At 38.2% G+C, this 25,998-nt stretch overlaps 1 protein-coding gene across 1 annotated transcript in view; it reads left to right on the top strand.

Moving 5' to 3' along the window:
• The window catches only part of ROR2 (receptor tyrosine kinase like orphan receptor 2), a 151,181-nt gene that overhangs the window by 121,562 nt on the left and 3,621 nt on the right, over positions 1-25,998 (top strand). Inside the window, exons 5-8 of the mRNA XM_040541388.1 lie at positions 16,416-16,543; positions 20,429-20,743; positions 22,511-22,756; positions 24,337-24,539. Of these exons, the coding sequence (XP_040397322.1) occupies positions 16,416-16,543; positions 20,429-20,743; positions 22,511-22,756; positions 24,337-24,539 (892 nt within the window). The remainder of the gene's footprint in view (positions 1-16,415; positions 16,544-20,428; positions 20,744-22,510; positions 22,757-24,336; positions 24,540-25,998) is intronic.

Genomic DNA, 25,998 nt, shown 5'->3' with positions numbered 1-25,998 from the left:
CATGTAACTATAAATTGGAAAAGGGACTATGAACCTTGAGAAAGAGGATGGAAGGGAGTGGGTCATCACTGCACTTCACACCGGTGTCACCTCCTTGGCCATGCCTGGGGTCTTCCAGAAAAAAGGCAGTAGCTGTAGGCAAAAATAATTTTGTTAGCTGGACCTGTCTGGGAATCTAAAGGTACCCACTTTAGAAAGGGAAGAATACTTTCCTTATAATTGAACAGCAGCAGTACCACTCCTTCCTTTTCTTTGAGTGGCAAAAACTCTTTTCTAGTCTCAGTGCAGTTCACACACTGATAATAGCATTTTTAATCTCGTAAATCATATGAGATTTTTCTTAAAATTCACATAAACAGATGTTTTAATACCTAATACAAGGCTATTTCAACTCAAAATTTATAGTGTTTAATCAGGTCCATTAGGACCAGGTGTTCAAAGATGGGGCTCCTCCAGAATGACATGCATGCCTTTTATTTCAGCAAAATATACCCTTGGAAGAGATGTCCATATTTGAGGTCTATACGTTTTTCTATGATATTTGTGGTAACATCTTGTAGTTACAGAATAAGCACATATTTTGTGTTCTGCTTTCCCGTTTTAATCAAGGAAGAAGAAGGATTTTGTGATTAAAACACTGGACTGTAATTTTAGAGGTCTGGATTTAATTTCTGGCTGTGCTCCTGTCTCCATATGTGATTGCAGCAAGTCGTTTAACCTTTGTCTCTCCATTTCTTGTACATCAAATGGAGATGGGCAATCTTGGGAATTCTGTGCCTTCCACTATTATGTGATCAGATCACTTCAAAACATTTAGGGTGCATTCTCTCCCCCAAAAGCAAGGAATGTTACTCCTATTTTGCAAATGAGGAACTGAGGCACAGTTTATTTCAGGCTGGTCTACATTAAACAGCATGTGTTTGCCTTGGCAGATTTCCTGGCTTCCTGACAATCCAATTTGGGGATCTAGCTGGAACATGCTGCAGCTCCTTTCTAGCCCCTGTGTGTCAGTTTCCTTTTTAATTTCAAGGTTGGAGGCGAGGCTGTATTTCACCCTGGTGTGGGGTTAGGACTCTTATCAGGGAATTTTGATCCACCATCTCAGATCTGCTTCTTGGCCCATCGGTTTAAGTGTTCTTTGACAATTTGCTCAGGCTGAGACCGGAAATTTGTAGAGGAAGGAAAGAACTGAAATCAAGGCTTCAGTGAACCAGCCATCACACTTCTTTTTCATGCTGTTTTTCTCTCTTCTCTATTTTAGAATGTAAGTTTTTTGGTATACTGTTTGATTTTTACTTTAGCTATGTAGTATCCTAGTAAGGCTCAAAATGTCTCAGAAATAAATGCATAACTGAAAATTTGGTCTGTCCAGAGCTGTAGCATACACTCAAAAGAAGTGTAGTCTGCTGTCCTATAATGGAAAGTGAGAAAATTTTGTTCTAATCTTACACGTGTGGTTTTGAAAAATACTTTTTTTTTTTTCTTCATTAAAAACCTAGAGTATGTGTAATTCAAGGCAAGATTAAGGAGCAGTGGAAGTGCTGGTTTGTGTTGCTTTGCACCACACCAGATCCTGGCTTCTTCCCACACTGTTATTTCTTCAGCTTTAATTTCCCAATTAAATATTTTTCTAATCTTTAGTAAATAAATAATGAAGGACCTATGCATTTTGTTATTTAGTGGTAGAAGTATAAATTCAATATGGACTTACAAAATTGACTGATTTAAACACCATGTGTGTATTTAACGTGCTTAGCACTGTGGAGTAGAAGCAGGCATCTGTGGGCTAGGAAGCATACTTTCTGCTCTCCAGAGTAATGGTTAGGTTTCTCACAGCCGGGAATCTCTCTTATCAGTCAGGCTGTAAGGTGTGACTCTGAGAAGTGCATGTACATCCAAGAGCCAAAACCGGTGTCTCTATATCTGCAGCTTGTTATCTGAAGAAACTGTTTGCAAGCGGTAGCCTTTTCCTTTCCTTTTAAAGGCAGAAAAGAACAAGGGAAGAAGCTGACAGGGAACACTGAAAAAAGGTTAATATTTTGTTTCAATTGTATGCCCACTAACCTAAATTATTCAGAGCCCCCCCAGCACTGCCCTCCCCCCCCCCCGCCCCCCCGGCAAACAAAGGGATGCCAAGGATATGCAAAGGTGATTAAAAATAGAGGTCTGTGTTACTAGATAAATCATATGCCCCTGAGCCCTTACAGTGTAATACAGCTGCTTTGTACTGCACGAGCCTGGTTTCAAAGCCAAGAAAGCATTCTTATGGGACTTCTTTGCTGTGGGACAAGGCTTTCAAATAATTTAGGAAGAGGCAATTAATTACACTTCTGTCTGCTTTTACAGTTACGTTAACATAGGGTTAAATCTGAGGAAGCACCTTGCCTGTTGTGGTTAGCGGTACAGTCAAGATACTTCAAAATGGGTGGACCATGTAATGTAATTAATGTAGTGCATACCACTTTGCTGTTATATATGGGGCTCCAGCACATAGTATACCAAAGCACAAGAACATTTTTTTTCGTAAGAGATGTGCTTTCCAAAATTTAGAAGTATAGCTTATAGGTACCCACCTACATAATTAAATGAAGCTGATGTTTTGTGTAAGGAGAATTTACCCATAGACTGTGGGCTAGGACAAGCTCCTTTTTACTCTGCGGAGCAGTGGCACGTTTCTCATAGCTAGGAGGCTATTTTATCAGTCGAGCTGTAAGGTGTGATTCTGAGATGTGCATGTACAGCCAAGCGCTGAATACAGCTTCAAATTTGTAAAAATGTGACCCCAACATGCCCTCTTCCAGCAAATTCAAGATTAGCAACAGGTGCTTAGGTTTGGGCAGCTCAGAGAAACAATTTATATTAAAATACCAAAGAACTTGCAAGCAAAATAAGACATTTGTTGATCCTTTTAAAGATATACGTAAATTGATATTCAAAGTAGTAATGGCCCTTGGGCTTTTGGCAAGTAGCAACTGCAGCTGTTGGACATCCCTGATATAACCAGGGATCTTTAGTTTGTTTTGATTTTACTTCCTCTCTCTTTCCCTCCCCTTCTCTCCTTCGTTCAGAAGCTTAAATAGCTTTCAAAGTATTTATTGTATGTCCTACAAAAGGACAGTTATATGTCCCTGAGACTTCCTGTCAGCATTTGATGCCACACTGAATATAATTAGAGTTCTTTAGGATGCTGAATAGCTTCTAAGTGCATACATGGAAAGGGTGAATATTGTAGTTAGGCACAAAGGTAAAGGAACACTATTCTAATGAAAAGTAGGTAATTCAACAAAATGAGGTAATGTTGTAACACCATACCATAAATCATCCTTTCAATTTTGATGGCTTTATAGTTATTTTTTCCTTACTTCTGTATTATTTCATTCCCTGTTTCAGTCTGAAAGAGCCAAACTATAGATGCAACTAATTCACCATATTTAAGAAAAGGTGAAACAGATGGTACAAAGTGATAAAATTTAAACATTTCCCTTCAAAACTAAATAACATTAGGTGTGACAGAAAACCTTTATTTTTTTTCCTTTTTCAAAGAAATAGAAAAAAAAAAGTAGTAAGTAAACCTACTCTTTTAAATTTATACTTCTTTTGTAGCAGAAAATATGAAGTATTTGTGGTAATATTACTCTAAAAATAAAATTGCAAGAAACACATCTTACCAACAGTCTCCTCAAAAAAGTCATTCATAAGTATTATATTTCTCATTTTGTTAAACCAGATAATAGTACAAAAGAGGAAAAGGGCTGCTTTATGTGGGAGACAAACAACGTATGGTGTATCACAGTTTTTATACAGTAAATATAACATACATAGCTGTACTTTATACAATTTTATATAAAAACAACCTTTGTTTATAAACATATGCGCTCGCACACACAGGCACACTTTTTTTCCCCTAAAAGTTTTCTAAGAGTTCAATTTTCAAACTAGAAAGCACATTTTCACCCACCTCACCATGCTTTACTTCACGTTGGGAAATCAGTCTCTTTGGTTCAGTGGAATAGGTGTGTCTCCACAGGCTGACCTGCGTGCAGAAATCCTGGTATTTTCATCTGACAATTTTACAAAAGACTTTTTTTTGTTCTATCCACCTCATGCCAATAAAGTAGTTTCAGATTGCAAAGCAATGAGTGGACGGGCAAGGGAAATATGTGCAATGTTAATTTAAAAAGTTTCCCCCAAAACAAGAAAAGTCTGCCTCAGTAGGGAATGGTATAAGAAAATAGTTTCAAATGGGAATAGATCTATGCTTTCAATAGGAAGAGTACAGACTGCCTTTCTACTTTCTTCTGCAATAGATTACAGTTTATTACATGCTACTTAAAAACATATTCTTAATAGTTTCAAGACTAGACAGTGAGTGATAGCTTGTAAGCTTTCTGTCACTCAAACTGACAGATACACCAGTATTCACAGGATCTTAGTTTTCAAACGTTAGGAACTAAATGCTAACATGCTAATCTTAGGAGATGCATTTGATCTGCCAATTGCATTTTCTTCAAATTTGTTTTGATTAATGACGAGTTTATTAATGTTAAGCCCGATTAAATTAATTTATGGAGCTGTGGTGCTGCTACAATTGCTACTCACAGCCTATCAAGTTAATAAATGTTTGTGTGGCATCCTGTGTGTGGCATCTGAAAACAAATTGTAACTGTGAATTTTGAATGTGAACTATTTTGCTTTGCCTGAAATAAAAGACAGCATTCATTATTACATTTTTGGAAAATTTTGATTAAAAAAAAAAAAAAAGACATTCAGCCATTGGAAAGGAGAATAGAGGAGAGCAGTGTCTTTAGAAACGAGTTGTGAAAAGCCTTCAGTAAAAGGTTTTAAGTTCAAAGGAAGAAAAGTAAGGGGAAATTATCATTTGGGATTGTATGAGAGCTGAGTTCCCAGCAGTTTTGGGTACTTTGAGGTGCTGTGCGAAGGATAGGCTGAATGCTGCTCACTTCTACCCTCTTCTAGTGGTTGGGGTAGAGGACCCTGTTTCTTCTTGAGAACTCCAGAGGCTTTGATTGAAACTGGCATAGAATTTCCTGTGTAGAAAAAGATAATCTTCCTAATTTGGAAAAAGTCAACAATTCTATTATGTGGAATTATGATGACACACCAGAATTATTTCATGAGGTCTGGATTCCTTGGTTGTACCACCCAGATCTTGGTCGCTGGAGCCAGCCAATGGGTGGAAAGCTGTAATAATAGGCTGCTGTCTAGCAGCCCAGAAGAGGAGACACATATGTTGAGAGAAAGGAATGGTGAGGCACAAAAAATATTAGGTTTTACTCCACGACTGTGGAGGACTGTAGGCACTTCTAGTAGTAGCCCCTTTTCACACCCCCAATCTGCCTCTACCCCCCATTTCCATATCCCCTGTCTTCCTGGGCCCTCAGCAAACTTCTCATGTCTTTGCCTCATTTAACCTGAAGTGTTAGCCCTGACATGGGTGCCAAACAATTTTATTTTCTCATGCAGGTTGGCAAAGCTCGCTGTAGATTGGGTATTTGGAGAATTTATCAGCTGTACACTCATAGGCTGGGCTGAGCACATGAAGATGGAAATGATGCAAAAACTAGACAAATTTGGCTAGTGTTTCATTGGAACAGCAAAGACATGCCCCAGCAAGTCTCAGGTGTCCACTTAATAGCACAGGAATAAAATGGCTGCTTTTTCCTTGTATTGGTTTTGGTTTGGTTTGTGGTTTTTATTTATTTATTTATTTTTAAAGAGAAAAATGGCAATTTTCTCAGGGCTCATTTTCCGAAACACCTGAACCATGTCTGTTAAAGTTGAAAAAAAAAAAAAAATAGCTTTGGTCTTGGGAAAATTTCAGCTCCAATATGTTCTGTGAAGTAAAGAGCAGCTATGAAAATAGCCTCTAGCACTGGGATGTGTTCTCAAAGTGTAACTTTCTTGAATGTTTCCTACAATATATAGTTCCTATTGCATCCATAAAAAACAAAAACACACAAAATAAAAACACCACCACCACCACAAACAACAAAAAACAGAAAATCTAACAAGTATTTCATATTAAGAATTTCATATTAATGCTTAGATGCTTTAAAGAAATCACTTACCTCACGCTGGGGTTTTCTGATAAGCAGAATAAATCATCTTTTTTTCCTAAGACTGGAAAAATTATTGTGAAACTGCCATTTCAATATTGTACTCTTATAAATAGTTATGTTTCTGTAGTTTTAATAAAAATGAACTGTGCAGGACTTTGAAGATGAACACTTCCATGTTCATATAATTATGTAACCTTGAATTTATAGCTGATGCTATGATAATTTCTGGCTGTTTTACAAAGTTCTCTGCTATCAGACACATAATCTCTGTGTTAGCTGAAATAGCAAAACCGCTTTTGTTATGTTAAAAAAAAAAAAAAAAAGAAGAAAAAAATTACATCAATACGGTTCCTTTCATTTTGGGATTTGCTCTGATATTTTCATACAGGATCACTTTTTTAGGGATACAGTCAGTTAAAACATTTTGAATTCTGAAATAATTTTTAATTAAAATATATTTAAAACCATTCTTTAAAAAAAAAGTTTGTGCTTTTTTAATTAAAAAGCTAAGAAGCGCTTTACAGAAAACTGTTATATCCCAACATTCAAGAAAAAAAAAAAAGGAAAGCGTGAGGCATTTCATGGTATTTCATTTGATTTGTTTTGTTTTGTTGTTTTTGTTTTGTTTTAAAATTATTCCATTGTCTTCCCTGTAGCCCCTTTCTCTTTGTGTTTGTATAACTACTGTTTTTGACTGTTCTTTCTTAGTCTAATTTACTCTCAAGACTTTCTACCACCTACCTGTCATTTTGGCATGCATATAAAATTCTGTCAATGGATTTTAATGAAGTGAGCAATAATATAAAATTTCTATTTCTGTGCATAATCTGCTTTTGTAGGAGTAAATCACACCACAAGTATATACTTGAAAAATGTAAGTTATTATTTTTTTTAAGGAATTTATTAGGTCATGTCAATTCCTATGTGCTTTTGTGGGGGGGAGGCTGCACTAGGCATGCTTGGAGCCACATTACAGGAGGTAGCTGCCCTTCCTTCACCCTTCCATCCCCAGACCAGCTTGTTTGGTGAAGCTCGATGTCCCTCCCTTCCATGGTATTACCATGATCAAAGCTGCCCCTTGCCCATCTCCCCTTGATGGCATTTTCTTCCTGCTGGGCAGCCAACATGCCATCTTAGCTCTGTTCTTTTAGGCATAGACAAGCTGCCCAGGTCCAGCCCTCTGTCTCCCATGTTGGCCCCAAGGCAGTGGTGGCCCTGCTCTTCGGCTGCCTGCTACCAGTTTTACTGCTGCCTTTGTATGGTAGCAATTATAATTGCATTCTCAGCTGGAGGACTCTTCCAAGCACTTGTTGGAGCCGAGCTGCGTGTACTTGCTCAGGGCGGCATGGAATGGGAAGGAAAGATAAAAGAGGAATTCTGTTTTCTGGCAGTTGGAGAAATAAAGAGTTGCTTGTTAGAGGCACTTTAAAAGACTCATTGGTCCTACAGCTTTTTCCTGGGAGTGTCAATGGGAGACAATTTATTACACAGTCACAACGCATCAGGAAAGATAACTTGCCTTAAGAAAAAAAAAAAAAAAAAGAAAAAAGAAGAAGAAAAAAGGGGGTGGGGAAGGAGACTCAGTCTCAATGATTTCTTTGGTGAGAAAGAAGCTGGAATGCTGCAAGGCCAGGTCCATGTTCCTGTATGTTGAAATTAGCTTTCTGAAGCTTTTTCTTTTTTAAATTCTTCAGTAACCCTAATGGTCACAGATGTTTCTGATAAAAATATCTAATACTAGACAAAGCAGACTGGCAACCTTCCTTGGATTTCCAGCTGACTCATATGATTTCAAGATTTCATCCAAACATGTTAAGACCTATGAAAGCAATGGGAGAATTTACATAAATACCATGTCAGTAAATTGATAGAGATTGGAGGAAAGTTTGTAGAGAGAATTAATGTTAGTTCATCTTTTTGACTTTACATGTGGTAGTCAGAGGTTTATGACTAATGTGTCCAGGGACAATCTTCTGTTCCTTGCAGAAATTTCAGGAGCAGGTGTCCTTGCTTAGCTTTGCTTCTTTCATCGTCATGAGGGACTATCTGCCTTGCAAACGTCAAAATTCTTTGTCTTCTGTCTCCTGACATACCGTTCCACTGTATCTGAATGACTAAGCAGATATTCTATAAGCTAGAGTTGTTATTACTTATTGAGTAACTCTGTGCTGGACCATGGGTAGAACAGCACAATAACTTGTATTTATGCAGGGCCACTTCAACTATTTCACCCAGGCTACAGTACTAAGAGCCATCTTCCCGCCGTGTCTATACTTCTATATGTGACTGTGATTGAGAACAGCAATATTTTTTGGTGTAATGAAACCTTTTCTAAATATGTAATGATAAATACGTGAATGTCTGAGATACCGTCAAGCCCCAGTAGCGCGTAGTGTTATCTCAAGAACACTCTGCCCCTGCTTCTTATGTTTGGTTCTTTCCTACATCTTTGCTAGTGGGGACTGTGTATTTCTTGTTACGGGAGTGATGGAAGATGATTCTGTGAAAGAAGGGAAGTAAATACCAATTTCCATGGATTTTAGGCACTTAAATGACTGAACACAGTAGCTCTTAGCAAGGACACAGCTCAGCCAAAAGTGCTGACACCCACTTAAGGCAATGCTTATAGAGCAAAACAATTTGGTTTGTGATTCAATACAGGCATAGGCTTAAATTGTATTGATGCCCACCTGTTTTCTTGGGTTTAAATGTCTTTTAAGTAACTTCCATTAAAAACATCGTCTTTTCATGATAACATCCGAATATGTGTTTAAAACATTATCTGGACTGTTTAAATATGTAAGTTTAAAACAAATTATGAAGCAGACTTTGATGTCTAAGTTCTGTGTTTAAAAACGCTTTTTGTAATCAGGTGTGGAAATAATTGCAGTAGGCTAAAAATAAGGTTGTTTTTTACAATTTGCTGTTTGACAACTTATTTTTCTCTAGGTTATCACAAACACTAAGACCACTTGCAGCTGTGTTTTCACTAATGACATTTCAATGAATTGCTTTATCAATTGCCTGACTTAAAATGGTGTCTTGAATATTATGATTAACAAATTCATCATTTAGTATAATCAGTGGAATAAATATCAATTGTTATTTTCCAATTGGACATTGAATCTAAAGTTTCCGTTCACAGCATACTTTTCAGGAACTAGCAGATTTCAGATTCAAATCAAACTCAGCAAAATTGCTCTGCTCATTTAATGTGGCTTTAATTACCTTTTTAGGTGTTCTGTCAAGTGTTACCTTTTTTTTTTATTTCTCATTAAAAACACAAAAATAAGTGCTATTTGGTAATGTTTATGCAAATTGTACTGTAGATGCAGGGGAAATCTTACTTTGGAGGACTGCTTTTAAACTCAAGGAGCATTTGGTAGCAAAATTCATGGGCCGTATCCCTGGTGAGTGTAAATTGTCACAGGTCCATTGACTTCAACTCAGCTATGACTATATATACAAATTCCTGCACCTGTTAGTTTTTGACTTTTTAACACTAAACTTCTCTTCTTTTCTGATTCCATTTTAAAATTTCCCTTAGTGAAAGGTGCACAGAAAAAGTTTTTCTATCCATCTTGCATTTTAGTGAAGTCTCTTTGAGGTTTTAACTACTTTGATGGGTATTTTCTGCTATATCAAGAGAGCTGATCTTTAGATGCTGATGAAGATGTGGAAACAAATGATTTTATGTGCCATAAAGGCACAGATAAAACTGCAGATAAAACTTTGGTCAGAGAATGAAGATGTTTATTCAGAGCACAGGGACAGGTAGAGCAGGAAGCATGTGCTGTTCTCCCATGGTGCTGGCCAAGGGCATCTCCAACTAGGCAGGGGCCTACTACAGCACTGAAGTTGTCCCAACCATTGTTTTGTTCCCCTCCCCTCCCCTCTCCTCTCCTCTCCTCTCCTCTTCTTTTTTTTTTTTTTTTTTTTTTTCCACTGAGATTTTCCTGTACAGCTGCATTTTGAAAAGTTCACTGAAGCCACCAACTCATTTATTCTTGTTACCATATGGGCAGAAATTATGGGTGTAATATTAGGAACAGTTGGCATTAACCCAACCCTTCTCAGTGGATAAACAGTTCATGCAATATGGCTTTTGAAAAATCCCATTCTTTTCCTCCATCAAATATTTATACCCCAGTCCTGTTGCCCTGCAAGTCAGTAGTAAAACTCCCATTGATCTCCTCCACACAATATGAAGTCTATGAGAAGGAGCTATTTTATACCCCGTTGAAACTATTACTTTAAAAGACAATACTCTTGATGGTGAAACAAGAAATTTAATTTAAAGCATTCTGGTTTATTTGATATTTTCTCTGAAAGTTAAATATAGAAACCTGACCTGAAAGTACCAAGTATTTTTCTACAGTAATAGTAATATAGGTTTACTATATTTTTGACAAGAGGAAAATTGTATAGGACAAAGACATATGAAAACTGAATATGTTTCTCTTCTCTGTAGATCTTCTCTGTGACCTGTTTCAGGGGGAGTTATTGACTGTTAAGAGATGTGAACTCATTTTAGCCATTGAAAAGTGATTCCCTTATGACCTGACACTATGACATGGTATTTGTCAAGAGTGGGGGGAACATATTACAAAGGTTGTAGTGCCAGATTATAACAGTTCCCAGTTTGAGGTGCAATGTAAACAAACCATGGCTATATACATATATAAAAGACAGAAATCATGATGTTTTATTATAACGGCTTTATAATAGCTTTCCTACACCTTAGTGTGATTTGCCACTCTTTCACTAAACATAACGCTTTTATTCCTGTAATCTTTTGTATTTTGTGTCCCTCTAAATAACTTCTAAGTTTATTATTTGAATATATATAAACAAATTGTTATCAAATTATAGTTGTAAATAACTTGTTAATTGTATTAAAAGTGTAGATTGATATATATATATATATATATATATTTAATGTAGTCAATGTGACTGTCTAAATTGAACCTTCAGGATTTTTATCTTGCTACTTGGTTCAAAACCATGAAATGGACTACAGAAGCTGGTAATGTAACAAAACAAACAAGCAAACAAAAAAACAGCAAGAACAACAACAACAAAAAAAAACAACCCTATTTTCAACAGATAAATTTTCAGTTTTGCATGCAGAATAATGAAACTCCAGAAGATCTGTCATATTCTTTTCTATGGAATCTCAAAACTCCTTCTTAGGAAACTACTTGAGTATTACTTACAATTCTTTCCTATATAGGTGAAAAGCCTACCGTTTTAATTGCTTTTCTTACCTACTATTTTATTTATTGCAAGTTGTTTAGTTCCCCTTTCTGCAGCTTGCTCCTATGCTAAGACTGATTTCTAGTTACTTAATTTTCAGTGTTAGTTATTAATTATTGTGGTTAACAAACATTATTACAGGGAATACTCAGGGCTTGCTTATGTTTTAATCTGAATCTATATCATATGGGTGTTGGCCTCTCTCGTATCCAATACCAGCACTGAATTAATTACAGTGAAGAATTAAGTTATTTATTACATTATAAAATGGCTTCTCAGTGTGTAACTTCCAGTAACAAAAAATCAAAGATTGTTTTTTTTTTTTTTTTCTAATGACTTGTTATTCACTTGCTGAGTTGAAATTCCCCTTTCTGGGTTTTCTGGAGGAATTGAATTCCTCTTTCCAACTGATGCATAGTGTTGCATCTGTTATCAGGAAAAATGTTTTAGCTTAAGTTTCTCTTTGTCTTTTCAAGTTAAGTTTGTGGGAGGCAACCAGAAAAAAATGTGTCTTACTAGCAAATAAATAGTACCTCTAGCACCTCTCAACTCTGCATTCAAAATTCACTTCATGAGCCCTCATGCTAAATATGCCTTCAAGTGCTTTCACCATTTGCAAGTAAAGATAGTAGGTCAGCTCTCACTTCATTTTCAAAGCACCCAATGTATGCTTAAAGCTGTCATTAGACTTATATGCATCACAAGATTATTTTGGCATTGAACAGAGTTTCCACAATTGCCTTTTATTTACTGGGACTTTTTTGTTTCATATGCCCTCTGGCCTACTCGGCTGTGACAATTGCATACAATAGATTGTGTTACATAGATCTCATATAGCGTATTATACCCAGATGTATTCTTTGAGCATTTCAGATTTTCCATTCAGAAAAGCCTCTTTGTTTCCTAGGTATTTTCTTTCGTAGCCTTTTGTTCAGTGTTCTTTCTGTGTCACCTCTGGAAATATAGTGATGGTTACCGTGCAGGGGTAGCAGTGCTCGGTGCATTTTTGCAGTGCTTGCAGCAGCCTTGGACTTGTCTCCATGTGCTTCTGGAGGACAGCTTTACCTTACTGATGTCTTGCATGACCTTGGGTACAGTTGTTCTCATACGGTAAATACTTGTAGCAAAAGAAAGCCATTATTTCTAAATAACATTTCTTTCAAACTATCTAGTAGAAAGCTACTGCTTTTTGCAGCCCATCCTCAGGGCCTGAGGGCTGTCTGAGCAGAAGGCACTGCATATCCTGCACCAGAGTATCTATCTCATCTCCTAACAGCTCAAAAACAGCAGGCCTGGATTCAAACCATTGGTGGGATTTCTCTGTCTACAGATATTCCCAGCCATGTGTGCTGGGTTTTGTTCCCATTCAGGAACACCTAGGTCTTCCCACACGTCCTTTACAGATTCACATGTCCCAGGAAGTTACATTTTCCATTGTTAAAAGGAGATTCAACAGACACTGCACCACTGAGCCTTTTATATCACTTGCTTAATTCTCCCTTTCATGCAGATTTCTTCTGCCCATAAACCTGAAGGCCCACTATGTTTAATTGGGTAGTGCAGTGTGTGTGTGATGAGGAACTTGCAGATTTCCCAATGTTTCCAGACCTTGTGAGCATGGTGGATATTAGAAACACCCCTTGTCGTGCATAAGACCAAAACACAGATGCTACTTTTAATTATGTGTTCTCCTAGAATGTTTTCCTCCTCTATCTGCATATTAGGAAGGCTAGTTCTCAACTTTTTTGTTCTCACGTTAAGATCACCTTCTGAGTCTGGAAAACTAATGGTATTCATCCTGAGAAACAAACGTTGGTGTTTTAGAAAAAGGGACTGTTTAGCCAGATTCCTTACAACATTGTTTTTAAACCTAAAGCCTGGTTTAAACCCACAATCTGACAAGCAGCTGTGAGGAGGGTTCTCTTAGTGGGAGAACATACCATATCTCACCTGCACTCCAATTGGGTTCTGTTGAAATACTTGTTACAAGTGACTTGTCCTTGAGGTAGTCCTTTAGCAACAGTGAAAAGGAAGGCCAAGATATAGTATGTTCCCGACTCTTTGATGTGTAAAATAAATAAATAAAGTTTTATTAAAATGGAAGAAAATTATTGGTGGGAATAGGCAATGCTGTCTTTAAACATTCAGAAAGAAAAATGGTGAATAGTATCTATGTCTGTAATAATACCTAATGAGCTTGTAAGATTTCTGCAGGTTGGACAAATTCAAATCTTCTGGATTCCTCTTTTGGAGTCAGATTTCTGCTTTTACCAGGGTTCTTGATCAGAGCAGAATTTACAGCTCAAGGAGCAGGAAATTGAAGAGTCAGTATTTCTGCCTATTTTCAGCAGCTTTTAACTCTTGCTCTAATCAGCAACTGAATTGCTGGCATATGGTTTAGGGCATGAATCAAAGAAGCACATGGTTCCAAAGCCTCCTGTTTGAACTGAGCATGCTGCCCCTCCTGCACTATTTTATCAGATTCCCCCCACCTTGCTTTTTACTGCAAACACTTTGCCATGTGCTGAGTCTACATGTAGCAGAGGGAAAGAGAAATCCATAAGGAGACTGTAAGTACCAGTAGTGCTGCCATTACTGCAGCTTTGTCAAAATCAAATATTTTGCTCAAAAGGCTAACAATTTTCCCCCCTTGATCACTAGTAGTGGCCAAGCTGAGTTGTGTGACTTGACAAAGATACGCATGGAGCAAGAGCTCTGCTTCAGTCAGGGTATCTGACATCAGGTTACTGTTTACTTTTGCTTGCATCCATGGTAATGGTCATATCCAGTTCAGTTTAATCAGCAGTTGACTCTAACATGAGAGAGGGGAGCATATGTGTGTATATATAGTATCTAAGCTGTATTTAGAAGTTCTTGACAGAAATAAATAAACTGAGCTAAGTAAGAGATCATACTGCTTTCTTTTGTCACCAAACCCATGCTAGTTTTTATAGTTGGTTTTCTTTTTTTTTTTCTTCTCTTTTTTTTTTTCTTTTTCCCTGTGCTAGCAAGAGAGACCTGCACTGAGAGTTGAAGTGTGAGGTACAATTTCACTTAGATACATTACAGACTCTGTTCTGCAGGATAGGGCTATAGGGGTAAGAATTTAGTCTTGAGAAAGAGGTCAAATAGGGGTTTTATATTCATTCAGCTCCTTACGGGAATTGCTGATTTCCTACTGAGGTGGTCAAGGATCATAAAACAGGCACAGAGAAACTGCTTTGATATTTTTTTTCCTTCAGGCATGATGCAGTTTTTGCAAAATTAGAGGTTTTGTTATTAGTGCGAAAGAATGTCACTGCAGCATTTAATTGATCCCGAAAGACTCCTCTTTTGCTTCATCCACCGTAATAGAAAAATTACCCATCTTTCTGGAAGCAGAACTTGTTTCAGAATTTGCAGACAAAATGTTTTACAAATATATAACAATCATACTATGGTAGGAAGTAAGGGCCAGCTCTAGACAACAACTGCATGAGACACTTCATATCGTAAATCAGCATGTTTCACCTAGCAGCTGTGTGATGGGTCAGGTCCTGTTAAGTCATCATCTTTCCAGGAAGCAAGGGAGGATTGCTGCTCAAGTGATGATTGATGGTTCCAGCTTTTGGCTACCCTGTGTGGACAGTCCTGCCTACCCTCCTTCCCACTTCCAATGAGTTTATAACCTAAGGAATAGAGGTGACATTTCCCTGAAGAGCTTTATCAGGGAGACACAGCAGAGGAAAAATTAAAGGAACATCCTAAAACAGAATAGGATATCAGGAATCAGGAATCTGCACTCAGCACTGTGTAGGTGCTGGGTGGTGCGCTCATCATGGCTAGCTGTTGTCAGACTGAAGGTTTTAGTGCTGGTTTGGCCCAGTTGGAGTTTTGTAGTTTTACATGATTTCACTGACAACCTTGTCCTGGTCATGTGACATGCAAAACAGGAAGGATGACGATATGTGTAGAAGAAATTGAAATATGTGTAGCCAAAACAGGTATCAACATCTGAAGATAATAAATAGAGTATGAATTACAGAAGAACATTGGAGTAATATTTCAAATATTGCTGCTATTGGAGGGAGTGCCTCAGACTTTTGACCTGACCGTTAGGAAAGATGACTAAGTTTTGGGGTATCCAAGGATTTCTCCAGAGTGATATTTTTCCAGGTAACATTTTATCCTTTTTTCAGTACATCATGCAATGAGTGACGCGCTATGAATCCATCAAGCTAGTGTATCCTGGCACAGAGGCTGTGCTGTGCCAGAGGAAACACATGGCGTAGTGGAGATTCTCTCTGAGAGTGCCCCTCTAGGAAGCCCCTTTGCAGGGCTCAGAGAATTATCATCTACAGATCAGCTCTGTATTATTTACTTGGGCTTTGGGGACGCTGTGTTGAATGACTGAGCCTTTAGGCTAGTCCTGTTATGTCAAAATATTTACAATGATGTCAGGGAGTTGAACTTGGGCCAAACACTCATTCAGTTGAAAAATATATTAAACTATAGGTAGGAAGAGGAATTTGGTATTGACTCTGACCAGGGAGAGGAGGAAAAAAGGTTAAAACCTTGATTACTTTTCACTCTGTTTACCTAACTAAGCATTCAAAACTATTCCTTATTTTAATTAAAGCTTGGCAAGATGTCTTCTGCTGTTCACTACAGGAAATGAAGAAAGAGCAAGGGTGAGGTGGAAGAAGAGAACCAACTGTTTTTCTAATTGTACTGGATGCAGTTAGATGCCAAAAATGCATGTGGACACGTAACAAGATCTATGTTGCTGCCTCAGTCTAACAGCTTTTTAGTAAATTCATCTGTCAAACTTCATTACTATTAGCATATGATTTCAAAATTAATCTCAGGTTTTGTTTTACTTTTTTTTTTTTTTTTTCCCCTAATAAGCTATTTACAGGGTGCCTCGTTAATACTAATGTAGAGAGAATTGAAGGAGAAAGCTGCATCTGAGGAACTGAACAATTTTAGATTTACATTTTTGGGGGATTTTTTCCTTTTATAAGAATATGTTTTGTAAAAATTAATTGCGATATACAGTCCTAGACATTGGCTTATACAACCCTAACCCGTCTTTTGCAGAGAAGATTACCACGAAGATGGTTTCTGTCAGCCATACAGAGGAATTGCATGTGCACGAATCATTGGAAACAGGACCATTTATGTGGACTCCCTTCAGATGCAAGGGGAAATTGAAAATCGAATTACTGGTAAGGTTATACATCTCTGTAGCAGGACAGAAAACATTTATGGAAATATCCAAATCAGGTACAAGCAATGTTGTCATCCTTTTCATTTTTTTAAGTCAATGACTAAGATATCCTTTATTAAAGCTCAAAGTAGGTGATCCATTCTCTCACTTGTGCAGATAGCAGAATTTGAAGCAAGAAAGGTAAATAGCTGCTGTTTTTTAAAAGCTTTTTCGTTGCCCTTAAGTAAAATATCAGGACATTTTCTTTTTAACAGCTTGTAGTTCATGCTGGAGCATTTTGCATGACAGATTCCAACACAAGATTTTTTAAAAAGCAAATGTCTTCTGATGTAAAAATGAATAAATAAATAAATAAGTTGTGCCTTAGTTCTCCTGAAATAAGTATAGTGGCTTTTCCCTTGTTTCCTCCCGTACTGCATAATCACAGAAGAGTCTGGATTTCACACTGATTTATATAAAACAAGAGCTGACCTTCCTGTGCTCTGCCCCTGCTGATTCCTTCTCTGGTCATCATTTCAGAACAATAAGTTTCCAGAACGTTAATGACTTTTAATGGGCTGTATATCAACACAGATTTTTCTTCACTGGACTTTCACTCATCAGAGTGATCACTGATGATAGCAGCTGCAATTCCGATAGACACAATTAAGAGCAAGCAAATCAATCTGTGGAATAGAGCAAACCTTCTATTGTTATATATGGCCAATTAGCACAGTCCATCAGGAGCTTATTTGCATCTGGCCAGATACAGCTAACTAATTGAATCTGGAATTTAAACAGAACTAATTGCCAAAAAAAGCTTGACTTTACTTGTCAGCTCTATCCCCTTAAAGATATTATTTTAAAGGCTCATTGTCAAGCCAGAAATCCAGGTCGGTTTTTTTTTTTTTTTTCTTCTTGACATCAGGATATGGTGATCAAATCTGGGATAACTGAAACCTCAGTTCCAATCTTTTCTTGTCTTTTTATGACTCATTCCCCTCCCTTCTTTCTCATGTTGGAATTCTGGCCTTTTCTGGCCTTTTTTTTGCCATTCTATCATTAATTAGTTCATAGTATCAATACCACATTTTTCCTATGACATCAAATCTGTCTTGACTGGATGCAGAAAATTGTAGTTGATCAAGTCATATTTGTTTCTGGAATATATAGCATGAACATTCATCATCTGGCTGGTGGTTCCCCAGTGCCATCAATTATTGGTTAGCTTTTGGAGGCTGAGAGCTGGAACACTGTACAGGAGTTAAGGAGAATTTCTATTGTTAACTTTCTTTAGGCGGAAAACTGTGTGAACCACCACATAGAACTGCCTAGTACCTACCTAGGCAGTAATGATAATGCATTAATAATTTAGCATTTTTAAGGTATATACATATGAAGGACATACCAAAAGCCATGTGCAAACTATACACTGAGGACTTCACAGTATTATTTGTTCTTATGAGTCTTCTCAAAAGTAAAACAAATGTTGCAATTCTGGGTGTTCTCTGCCTAAATGCCGGTATATTTTTGAAATTGCAGTACCTGGTTAGGTAAAATATCTGCTGTATAACTTCTCCTTAGATTTTGTTTACACTTTTGCCTATGCTTTTTAAGTTTTTGGTGGGATCTCTTTGTACTCAGAACTGTACACCATTCAGTGGAGGTTGTGACTGGGTAACGGTGACACCTACCGTCCAACAATACAACCACTTGATAAGGTCACAGGCAACATCACTGCCCGTGCAGGGGGGGTTGATCTTAGAAGATCTTTAAGGTCCCTTCCAACTCGAGCCATTCTATGATCCGATAATATCTACAGGGAATTTTCATTCTGGATTCAGAATGAAATCACTTCACCTCTACTGCCTCTGGTGTTGCTTGGTCCTGGTCATGCAGTAATATGAGAAACAGAGCCTTCCTTTTAAAAAAAAGTAGGACACTTAGGGGAAAAACTTGAAACATGGCTTAAAAGACTGGAAGGCCAACAATAAAGAGTGCATGGACCTCACCCCTGAACCGTGGATATGTGTGATTAGCAATGTCTTTACTGTGCTGTTTAATATCTGTTTGACTGAAAAAATAAACCCCTCAGATGCTTTAATCTTTCAACATATTTCCCACATATTTCATTCAGATGTCCTCAACATATTTCACACATACTTTGTTCAGATGCTCTACTTTCAGTCTTCAGTCTGGAAGGAGACAATCCTGAAAGAGACTTGGGAGTACAAGAATAAATTCAGGGGTTTACCATAGTTTTGTAGGAGCAAGCAAACTTTGAGAAAGGAGCTTAGAAAAACATGAGTGGCTAATGGGGTTTCTGGGCCATTTCTGGCAGACTTTGAAAACCGAGGATCTTGGCAACGATATGCAGCGTTTGGATGGGGAAACACTTTATGCTGCTGATGTTTTGCTCCCAGTACTGCTGCCTGCCCTTTGGCACACAGTAATCAGACTCTCCCTGTGTTTGTCCATCTGCATTTCTTGTTTCTGTGCTATGCTATCACTACACACCCCTACTTGCCTTTGTGTTTCCCATCAAAATAAGGCCATGATTGTAAATTATGCACCTTTCCCTCCTGGCAATCTAAATTCTGTAACACCTTCACAAAAATTAGTATGGTATTTCAGATAGCCAACTGCTTCTGTCTTTCAAGTTTAATTTTTCCGTGTTAGCCTTAGGGACATGCACATCTCATAGCTGTTTTTTGAGACCTGATGTTGTGCTTGCATGCAGTATTACATATGTGACTGATGAAAGGTTACATTCCTGTTAAATTAAATTAAAATCAACAAAGATATAGGCTGTACAAAAGGCTGGAGCTGGGGCTGCTGCATGTATGGTGTTTAGGAAGAGACAGGAGGTTCTCTCACAGCAGGTGGCAGCAGGAAGTAGGTGGTAGGAAGGAGAGAGCTATACAAGAGGTGAAGAACTGATCTGTAGATTATAAAGACACTGTTGAATGACTTGGGCTACTCATTTCCTTTCTTTTTACTGTGTTCATAGGTGGGATATGCAGTCTAGCAAGCCTCACTCACAACTGATGTTTTCCAGTGTGGGATTGAATGTTTCTATGTTTAAAGCTTGATTCATCCCCAGATACATGATACACAACATGTACACTTCTCTTTTTTACTTCCCTCATTATTATTATTCTTATTGGTGTTGTTTTTGTTGTTGTTGTTATTATTATTATTACTATTAATAATTATTATTTTATTTTATTTTAACATGCAAGAAAACTCCCAGATAAACATTAGTGTGTAGGTGGTGAGAGCTGAAGGGGAGGATCAAGTCATTAACCAATACAATACTCCTCTTAATGTGATCAGTATTCTGATATTGATTACATTTATTTTTCCCCAAACTGCTGCCAGTTAGGCTTCTCTTATCAATTAATAGCAATATCTCCCCAAATACCAATGGCATACTTCCTTTTGTCTGTCAAGGCTTGAAAAACACTTGTTTTGCTTGTTGATCAGAATGTCCATAGGAGAAAGAAGCTAAATGATCCTCATTCAAATTTTATCCAACTAGAAACTTTGGAAACTTTGGTCAGCATTCTGTCAGGTGAATCTTGTCTTGGATCTTTATCCTTTCAGGTTAAAGTTAGTCAAGTGCCAATAATTTACTCAGTTAGTTACATGGGTAGCTTCCTAAGAACTGAGGTCCTACAAGCTAATTGCAGATGTCAGAGGATCCCTGGGATGCTGTTTTTTTTTTTTTTCCTCCGTTTGTCACCTATCCTTTGCTGTAGAGATGACCTCATTGCCCTGCTGCTCAGTAGGCTTTCAGAGCCTCAAGAAGAGGTGAAAATTGTAAAAAGCAAATGATGTAAAAAATATGTTTTGCATGTGTATTGTGAATTAATACTTAAACAGTATTTTTATTCCTTCCCAGCTGCATTTACCATGATTGGCACTTCCACACATTTGTCTGATCAGTGCTCACAGTTCGCCATACCATCCTTCTGCCACTTTGTGTTTCCTCTGTGTGATGAGCGCTCTCGGACCCCGAAGCCACGGGAGCTGTGCCGGGATGAATGTGAAGTTCTGGAGAATGATCTCTGTAGACAGGAGTACAACATCGCGAGGTCAAACCCCCTCATATTGATGCAGCTGCAGTTGCCTAAGTGTGAGGATCTCCCACGACCTGACACACTGGAAGCTGCTAACTGCATAAGGATTGGGATCCCTGTGGAGAGACTCAGCCGATGTAAGTCAATATACTGCTTTTTGCAATGTTAATACTGACCATAATCTTGCATTGTTGTAAGGGACAGTTAGGGTGGTGAAGAAGCTTAAAGGATGGTGCTTAGTACTGGAAAGGGTTCTGTCAGCCACCCTAGGCTACAAAACGTTGTGTTCACAGAGGTTTTATCTGCCTCAGATATGCTAGGGGCAGGAGTGCATTGCAGGCTTCCCTTCCCAGCTGCCTGTCCCCATCTCTGACTCCGTTCCTACCTTTCTGGATGAGTCTCCCTGGGTTGAGATACTCTGGATGAGTACAGCTATTTGTGAGATCTGCTTACATGTCAATAAACCTTAAATATGCTGTGGAAGCTTCACTGGAAAAGTCTGTTAAGAAAGTTAATTTTCAATGTTCGTTCTTTCTATATGGAAATCCACAACAGCACTAACCCTGCAAACTGAGCTTAGGGTGTAATTGTCTTTCTTTACCCACACAGGATGGGTGAAAACATTAATCTCACTTCAATGGATATACATTTGCATCCAGGAGTAGAAGGATTGTTCAGTTGTCAGTTTTTATGTGCTGGCAATTTTTCTGCCTACTAGATTTCCTAGCTATTAATCACCACCCACCTACAAAGCTCAACAAAGAAGGTCCGAGAGACTAAAGATATTTAAAGTTCAAAGAGTGATAAAATTATTCTGAATATCCGTTCTCTGAAGCCAGAGTTAGGAGCAGGGGTAATGACATAAGAGTAGGCATGCAAGACTTGCTGTGTGCTGTGAAGGCAATAACCCAGTGTAACTGGGAAGCAGAATTAACTGAGAAAGTGATGGTGGAGCCAGAAAAGCCAGGAAAAATATATCAAGCAAAAGGAATGAGAATAAAAAACAAGAAGTCCAACAAAGATTTGAAAGTGTAGCTGCCTGTGACTGTCAGAGACAGTGGTGCTCCCTCTGGTGGAAAAGCTGCAGTTGAAATACCCTCAATTTTTTCAGGAAATGAGAAATGGAAGCTTTGTTGAGTGTTGGATTCCTGAGGGCTGGGGAGGGAGATTTAGAAAAATGAAGAAGGCGCAATGTTGCAAGCATGCAGAAAAATGCATGTTTCAGTTCATTTGCTACATGTGAGAGACAACAACTCAAAAAGTATGGAGAGAGGGTAGCAGCAAAACAGAGAATAAAGGTAGTTCAGCAGATAAAAAGGTGATGTATATAAATAGAAGAAAAGCTTGAATCCCTTTTTTATAAGAAAAAAGAAGGAAAAACTGACAAAAGGCAATAGAAGATACAGCACTCATTTCTCTCGGAAGTCAGCATGTCAGAAAATAAGATTATGAGAAATAAAAGTGGTACAAAGTTTACACTGCTGGCACCAGAAGACTCTTCCTGAAATGAAACTCATAACTCTAATTCAGTTGAATTTATCTTGTCCTGTATCTAAAGGACCATACATGCTACTTAGTACTAACTGACATACAGAGGTACCAAATAACAGTGTGTATAGCCATAGGCTGAGACACGCAAGGGCAGAATTCAGATGTATCTGGGTATCAGAGGGTACAGACTGCCACAGAACTGAAATTTCAGAAAACACAGCTTTGATTTAAATTCTGAAGTACCCAAATTCAAGTACTTAAATACTAACATACCTTGTTTTGGTTTGGTTTTGGTTTATTTTTGCTTTGTTTTTGCTTTTTACATATGTGGCCTATGCACTTCAGCTGTTTTGGATTTGCTGGCCCCTGATTGTTTTGTTATTTGTAACTTTTTGCCAAACCCTTTCTAACAGATCATCAATGCTACAATGGTTCTGGAGCAGATTACAGAGGGACAGTCAGCGTTACCAAATCTGGCCACACTTGTCAACTCTGGGACTCCCAGAGTCCCCACAATCATGACCTGACAAGCACACAGTTTCCAGAGCTAGGTGGAGGACATGCATATTGCCGAAATCCTGGAGGTCAGATGGATGGGCCTTGGTGTTTTACAAAGAATAAAAACGTACGCATGGAACTGTGTGACATACCTTCTTGTAGTATGTATTCTCTTTCTTTTTTCCCCTACTACTGTCCCAAATCCTGTGTGATTTTTAATTGTTGGTATTTTACAAGTGCAATTTACTTGGAGAGTTAAACTTTCAAATGTTTCACTTGCTATAATGTGGCACCCTTTTCTTGTGTTGTACACATTTAATATTTTCTTGCCAGATTATAAACTTGTCATCTGTATGAGTTTGGTTTGCTCACATTACTCAATGATGTATTGCTTCTGCTCTGTATGGCATCTTAGAGTCAGTGAAGATTTTTAGATCCTGTAGAGGGAGATATAACACTGCGCTTGGTTTCAGGGAAACTGAGTGAAGCACAGAACAGGGATGTCATGAAACAGGTGATTGTATCAGAAGTGCCCTACGTTATCTGCTTGTAGATCTTGTACTGCACGACTGAGAGCAAAAATAAAAAGCAGCCTCTTATAGCTTGCTTATAGTCTTATAGTCTCTTATAGTCTGCTTACTTCCCGAGATTAGTGCAGACTTCATTCTACAGCTGCTACAGTGGTAACAGTCATTAGATGTGACAAAGCAATTTGGTACTGTGCTTCATTAGGAAGAAAACCATGTCTTCCACAGCAACAAATGTACCATGGAAGCCATAAAAATGTTTTCATTACAGATTGCCTGTATATTTAAGAGCACTCAAAAATGATATGAAATTTCTAAGTTAACTTCACATTTTTTTTTACAGTAACATGATTTGACACATACAACAAATTTCTACATTGCATGTAACGTGGCATAAAGTAACATGGGGATGTGGTTGTTGGTGAAAGCAGTAGCCACAAATAGCAAAACCACGGACTGCAGAAGACTTCCTAGGCAGTTCCAAAGAACATTTTGGACGTCACTATGCTGTCCTACAGTCTCTAAGTACCAAGTATTTCAGAAAGCTTCCAGAATAGTCTTATTAAATGTATTGATGGCCTTTTCATCGCTGTCTCACTGTAACATAAAAACACTTTAATTTTATTAAGTACATTGCAAACAATATCTCTTTCAGTGGAAGGTGAGATTTACTTTAATCAGGGCGGAAGTGGTACCAGCGTAGTTAAAAAGTGGAGAAAGTGCTGATGAAATGGCTGAAGTGAAATGAGAAGGCCAGACTGTAACGGTGTGCGCTGGTTTATCACATTGAAATTACTGCTTTATATACTGTGCTGAAGACTATTCACTTATTTTATATTCCCTGGACAAGATACTGCAATGATAGTCAAGGCTATATTCTGCAGTTTCTACAACTGGAAGCTTCAAAAATAAAGTGAAATAAACCATATGCTGGTACAGCCAACACAAACTGCATTAAATCTGGGAGTCCAAGTTTATCTTCGTACTGCTTGCTGCTATGTTTATTCAAATGTATTAGAAATATTTAATGGAAAACTACGAGGAAGGGGAGAGTAACACAATTTCTGTTTTCAATTTAGAGGTGTTTCCTTTTTGTTAAAAAGTATATTGTTAGCAATCATTGCTATTCTTTTTATTTATTTATTTATTTATTTATTTATTGTTAATGTATTAAATATACTTATTGTAAACAATGAACATTTCTGTGCTGACAGGTCCACGTGACAACAGCAAAATGGGAATCCTCTACATCCTGGTTCCCAGCATAGCAATCCCTTTGGTTATTGCCTGCCTTTTCTTCCTGGTCTGTATGTGTAGAAACAAGCAGAAGGCATCTGCTGCTACACCACAGCGCCGCCAGCTGATGGCATCTCCTAGCCAGGACATGGAAATGCCACTCATTAATCAACACAAGCAGGTATTTTTTCGCAGATTTTGCTTAGGCCACAGACTTCCAATGTGTCATGATTTACAGTGTCTCAGATTTTCTGTGCTGGAATCAAGACATTTTGCAAGGCACCTAGTTTCCATATTGTGATGGCCATCCACTTTGGTGAAAATGAGGTCTCGCATTCAGTAGCTGTGTCTAGAAATCTTGGCCTCAGGCAACAGCTTTCAGAACGAAATATTTCATGACATCTGCACTTACCTGTCAATCCCCATTCTGCATCCTGTCTCAGTGACTGGAAATGTTGTTATTTCTGATCCAATCTTCAGCCTGCAGCTCATTTTTGCTCTTGGTAACAACAGGACTGGTTAGCTTGTTTCAAGCAGGATGCACAACGGGTTTTCATCTCTAATCTGTTGGCTCATTCTGCTGGTATTACCCACCACCAATGAGGAGCTGAGCTGAGATGCAACAGGCTGTGTTTCACAAATGATGGTGATACAAAAATGGCTTTGAGCTGCTGCCTATAGATCTCATCTCCTGCATATAATTTTCTGGGTCAGCTAAATGATCTCCATGTTGATCTCCTGTTCATATCTAATGCTGAATTTCTAATCATAGCATTTACAAGGCACGCGTTCTCAAAAGCAATGCCCAGTTTGGAACAGTTGGCAAAATCTGTTCAAGATACTGCATAATTTTTGCAGGATATTACTGTTTGTAACAAATTGCATTGATTTTGTATGATAAGGATGAGGTTTCATGACTAAACCTGGGCTGTGCTGGAAACTGTCTGGTACAGTTCACAGTCTGTTGGCCACTAAAATCAGAGCTTGTTCCCAAATCACCTGTTAACGCCTCTTCTCAGCCTGTTCTGCTCCCTCCTGCTGCAGTGCCCTCTGTGTGAATCTGTGCTGGCTGTTCCTGGCTTGGCCAGGGACTTCTCCAGCCCATGCTGCTTGGGACATGCCCATCAGATCACCATCACGAACTCCCTTTCTTTCCCTGCTAGTTGAAGATGGGAGGCGGTCTCCAGGGATTTCTCACTTGGCTTTGCCAGCTTTCCTTCCTGTATCAGAGGGAAGCTCCTTCCTCCTTCTGTTCCTCTTCCTTCCCACTCTTTGACACAGCTAGTTCAAGGTTTCTCAGCACCAGTGATGTGTACTGCTGCCCACAGGCAGGGGCTATTGCTATAGTGCGATGGAGGAGAAAAGATAAATCTGATATTGGAAAACTGAAAGAGGGAGGGTTCAAACCTCTTTTTATTGGAAAGGATGTTCCAGTTCATTCTGTAGCTGCCAACTCCTCATTCAGTCCCCATGGCTTTTCTGACAGCGGGAACATCAGTGCTGAACTGTAGGGCAAGTACAGTTGCATTTAATAGGTATTATCATTAGCCTGACTTACTCTGAACTGATTCATCTAGCTTGCAGAAAATATGGTAACTCCTTTATTGAAATGATTATGCTCATCATCTTGCAGCATAATT

The sequence above is a fragment of the Cygnus olor genome, chromosome Z (genome assembly GCF_009769625.2).
Source record: "Cygnus olor isolate bCygOlo1 chromosome Z, bCygOlo1.pri.v2, whole genome shotgun sequence".
NCBI lineage: Eukaryota > Metazoa > Chordata > Aves > Anseriformes > Anatidae > Cygnus > Cygnus olor.
Note: the sequence above shows the minus strand (reverse complement) of the source record. Positions and strands in the feature narration are given on the sequence as shown.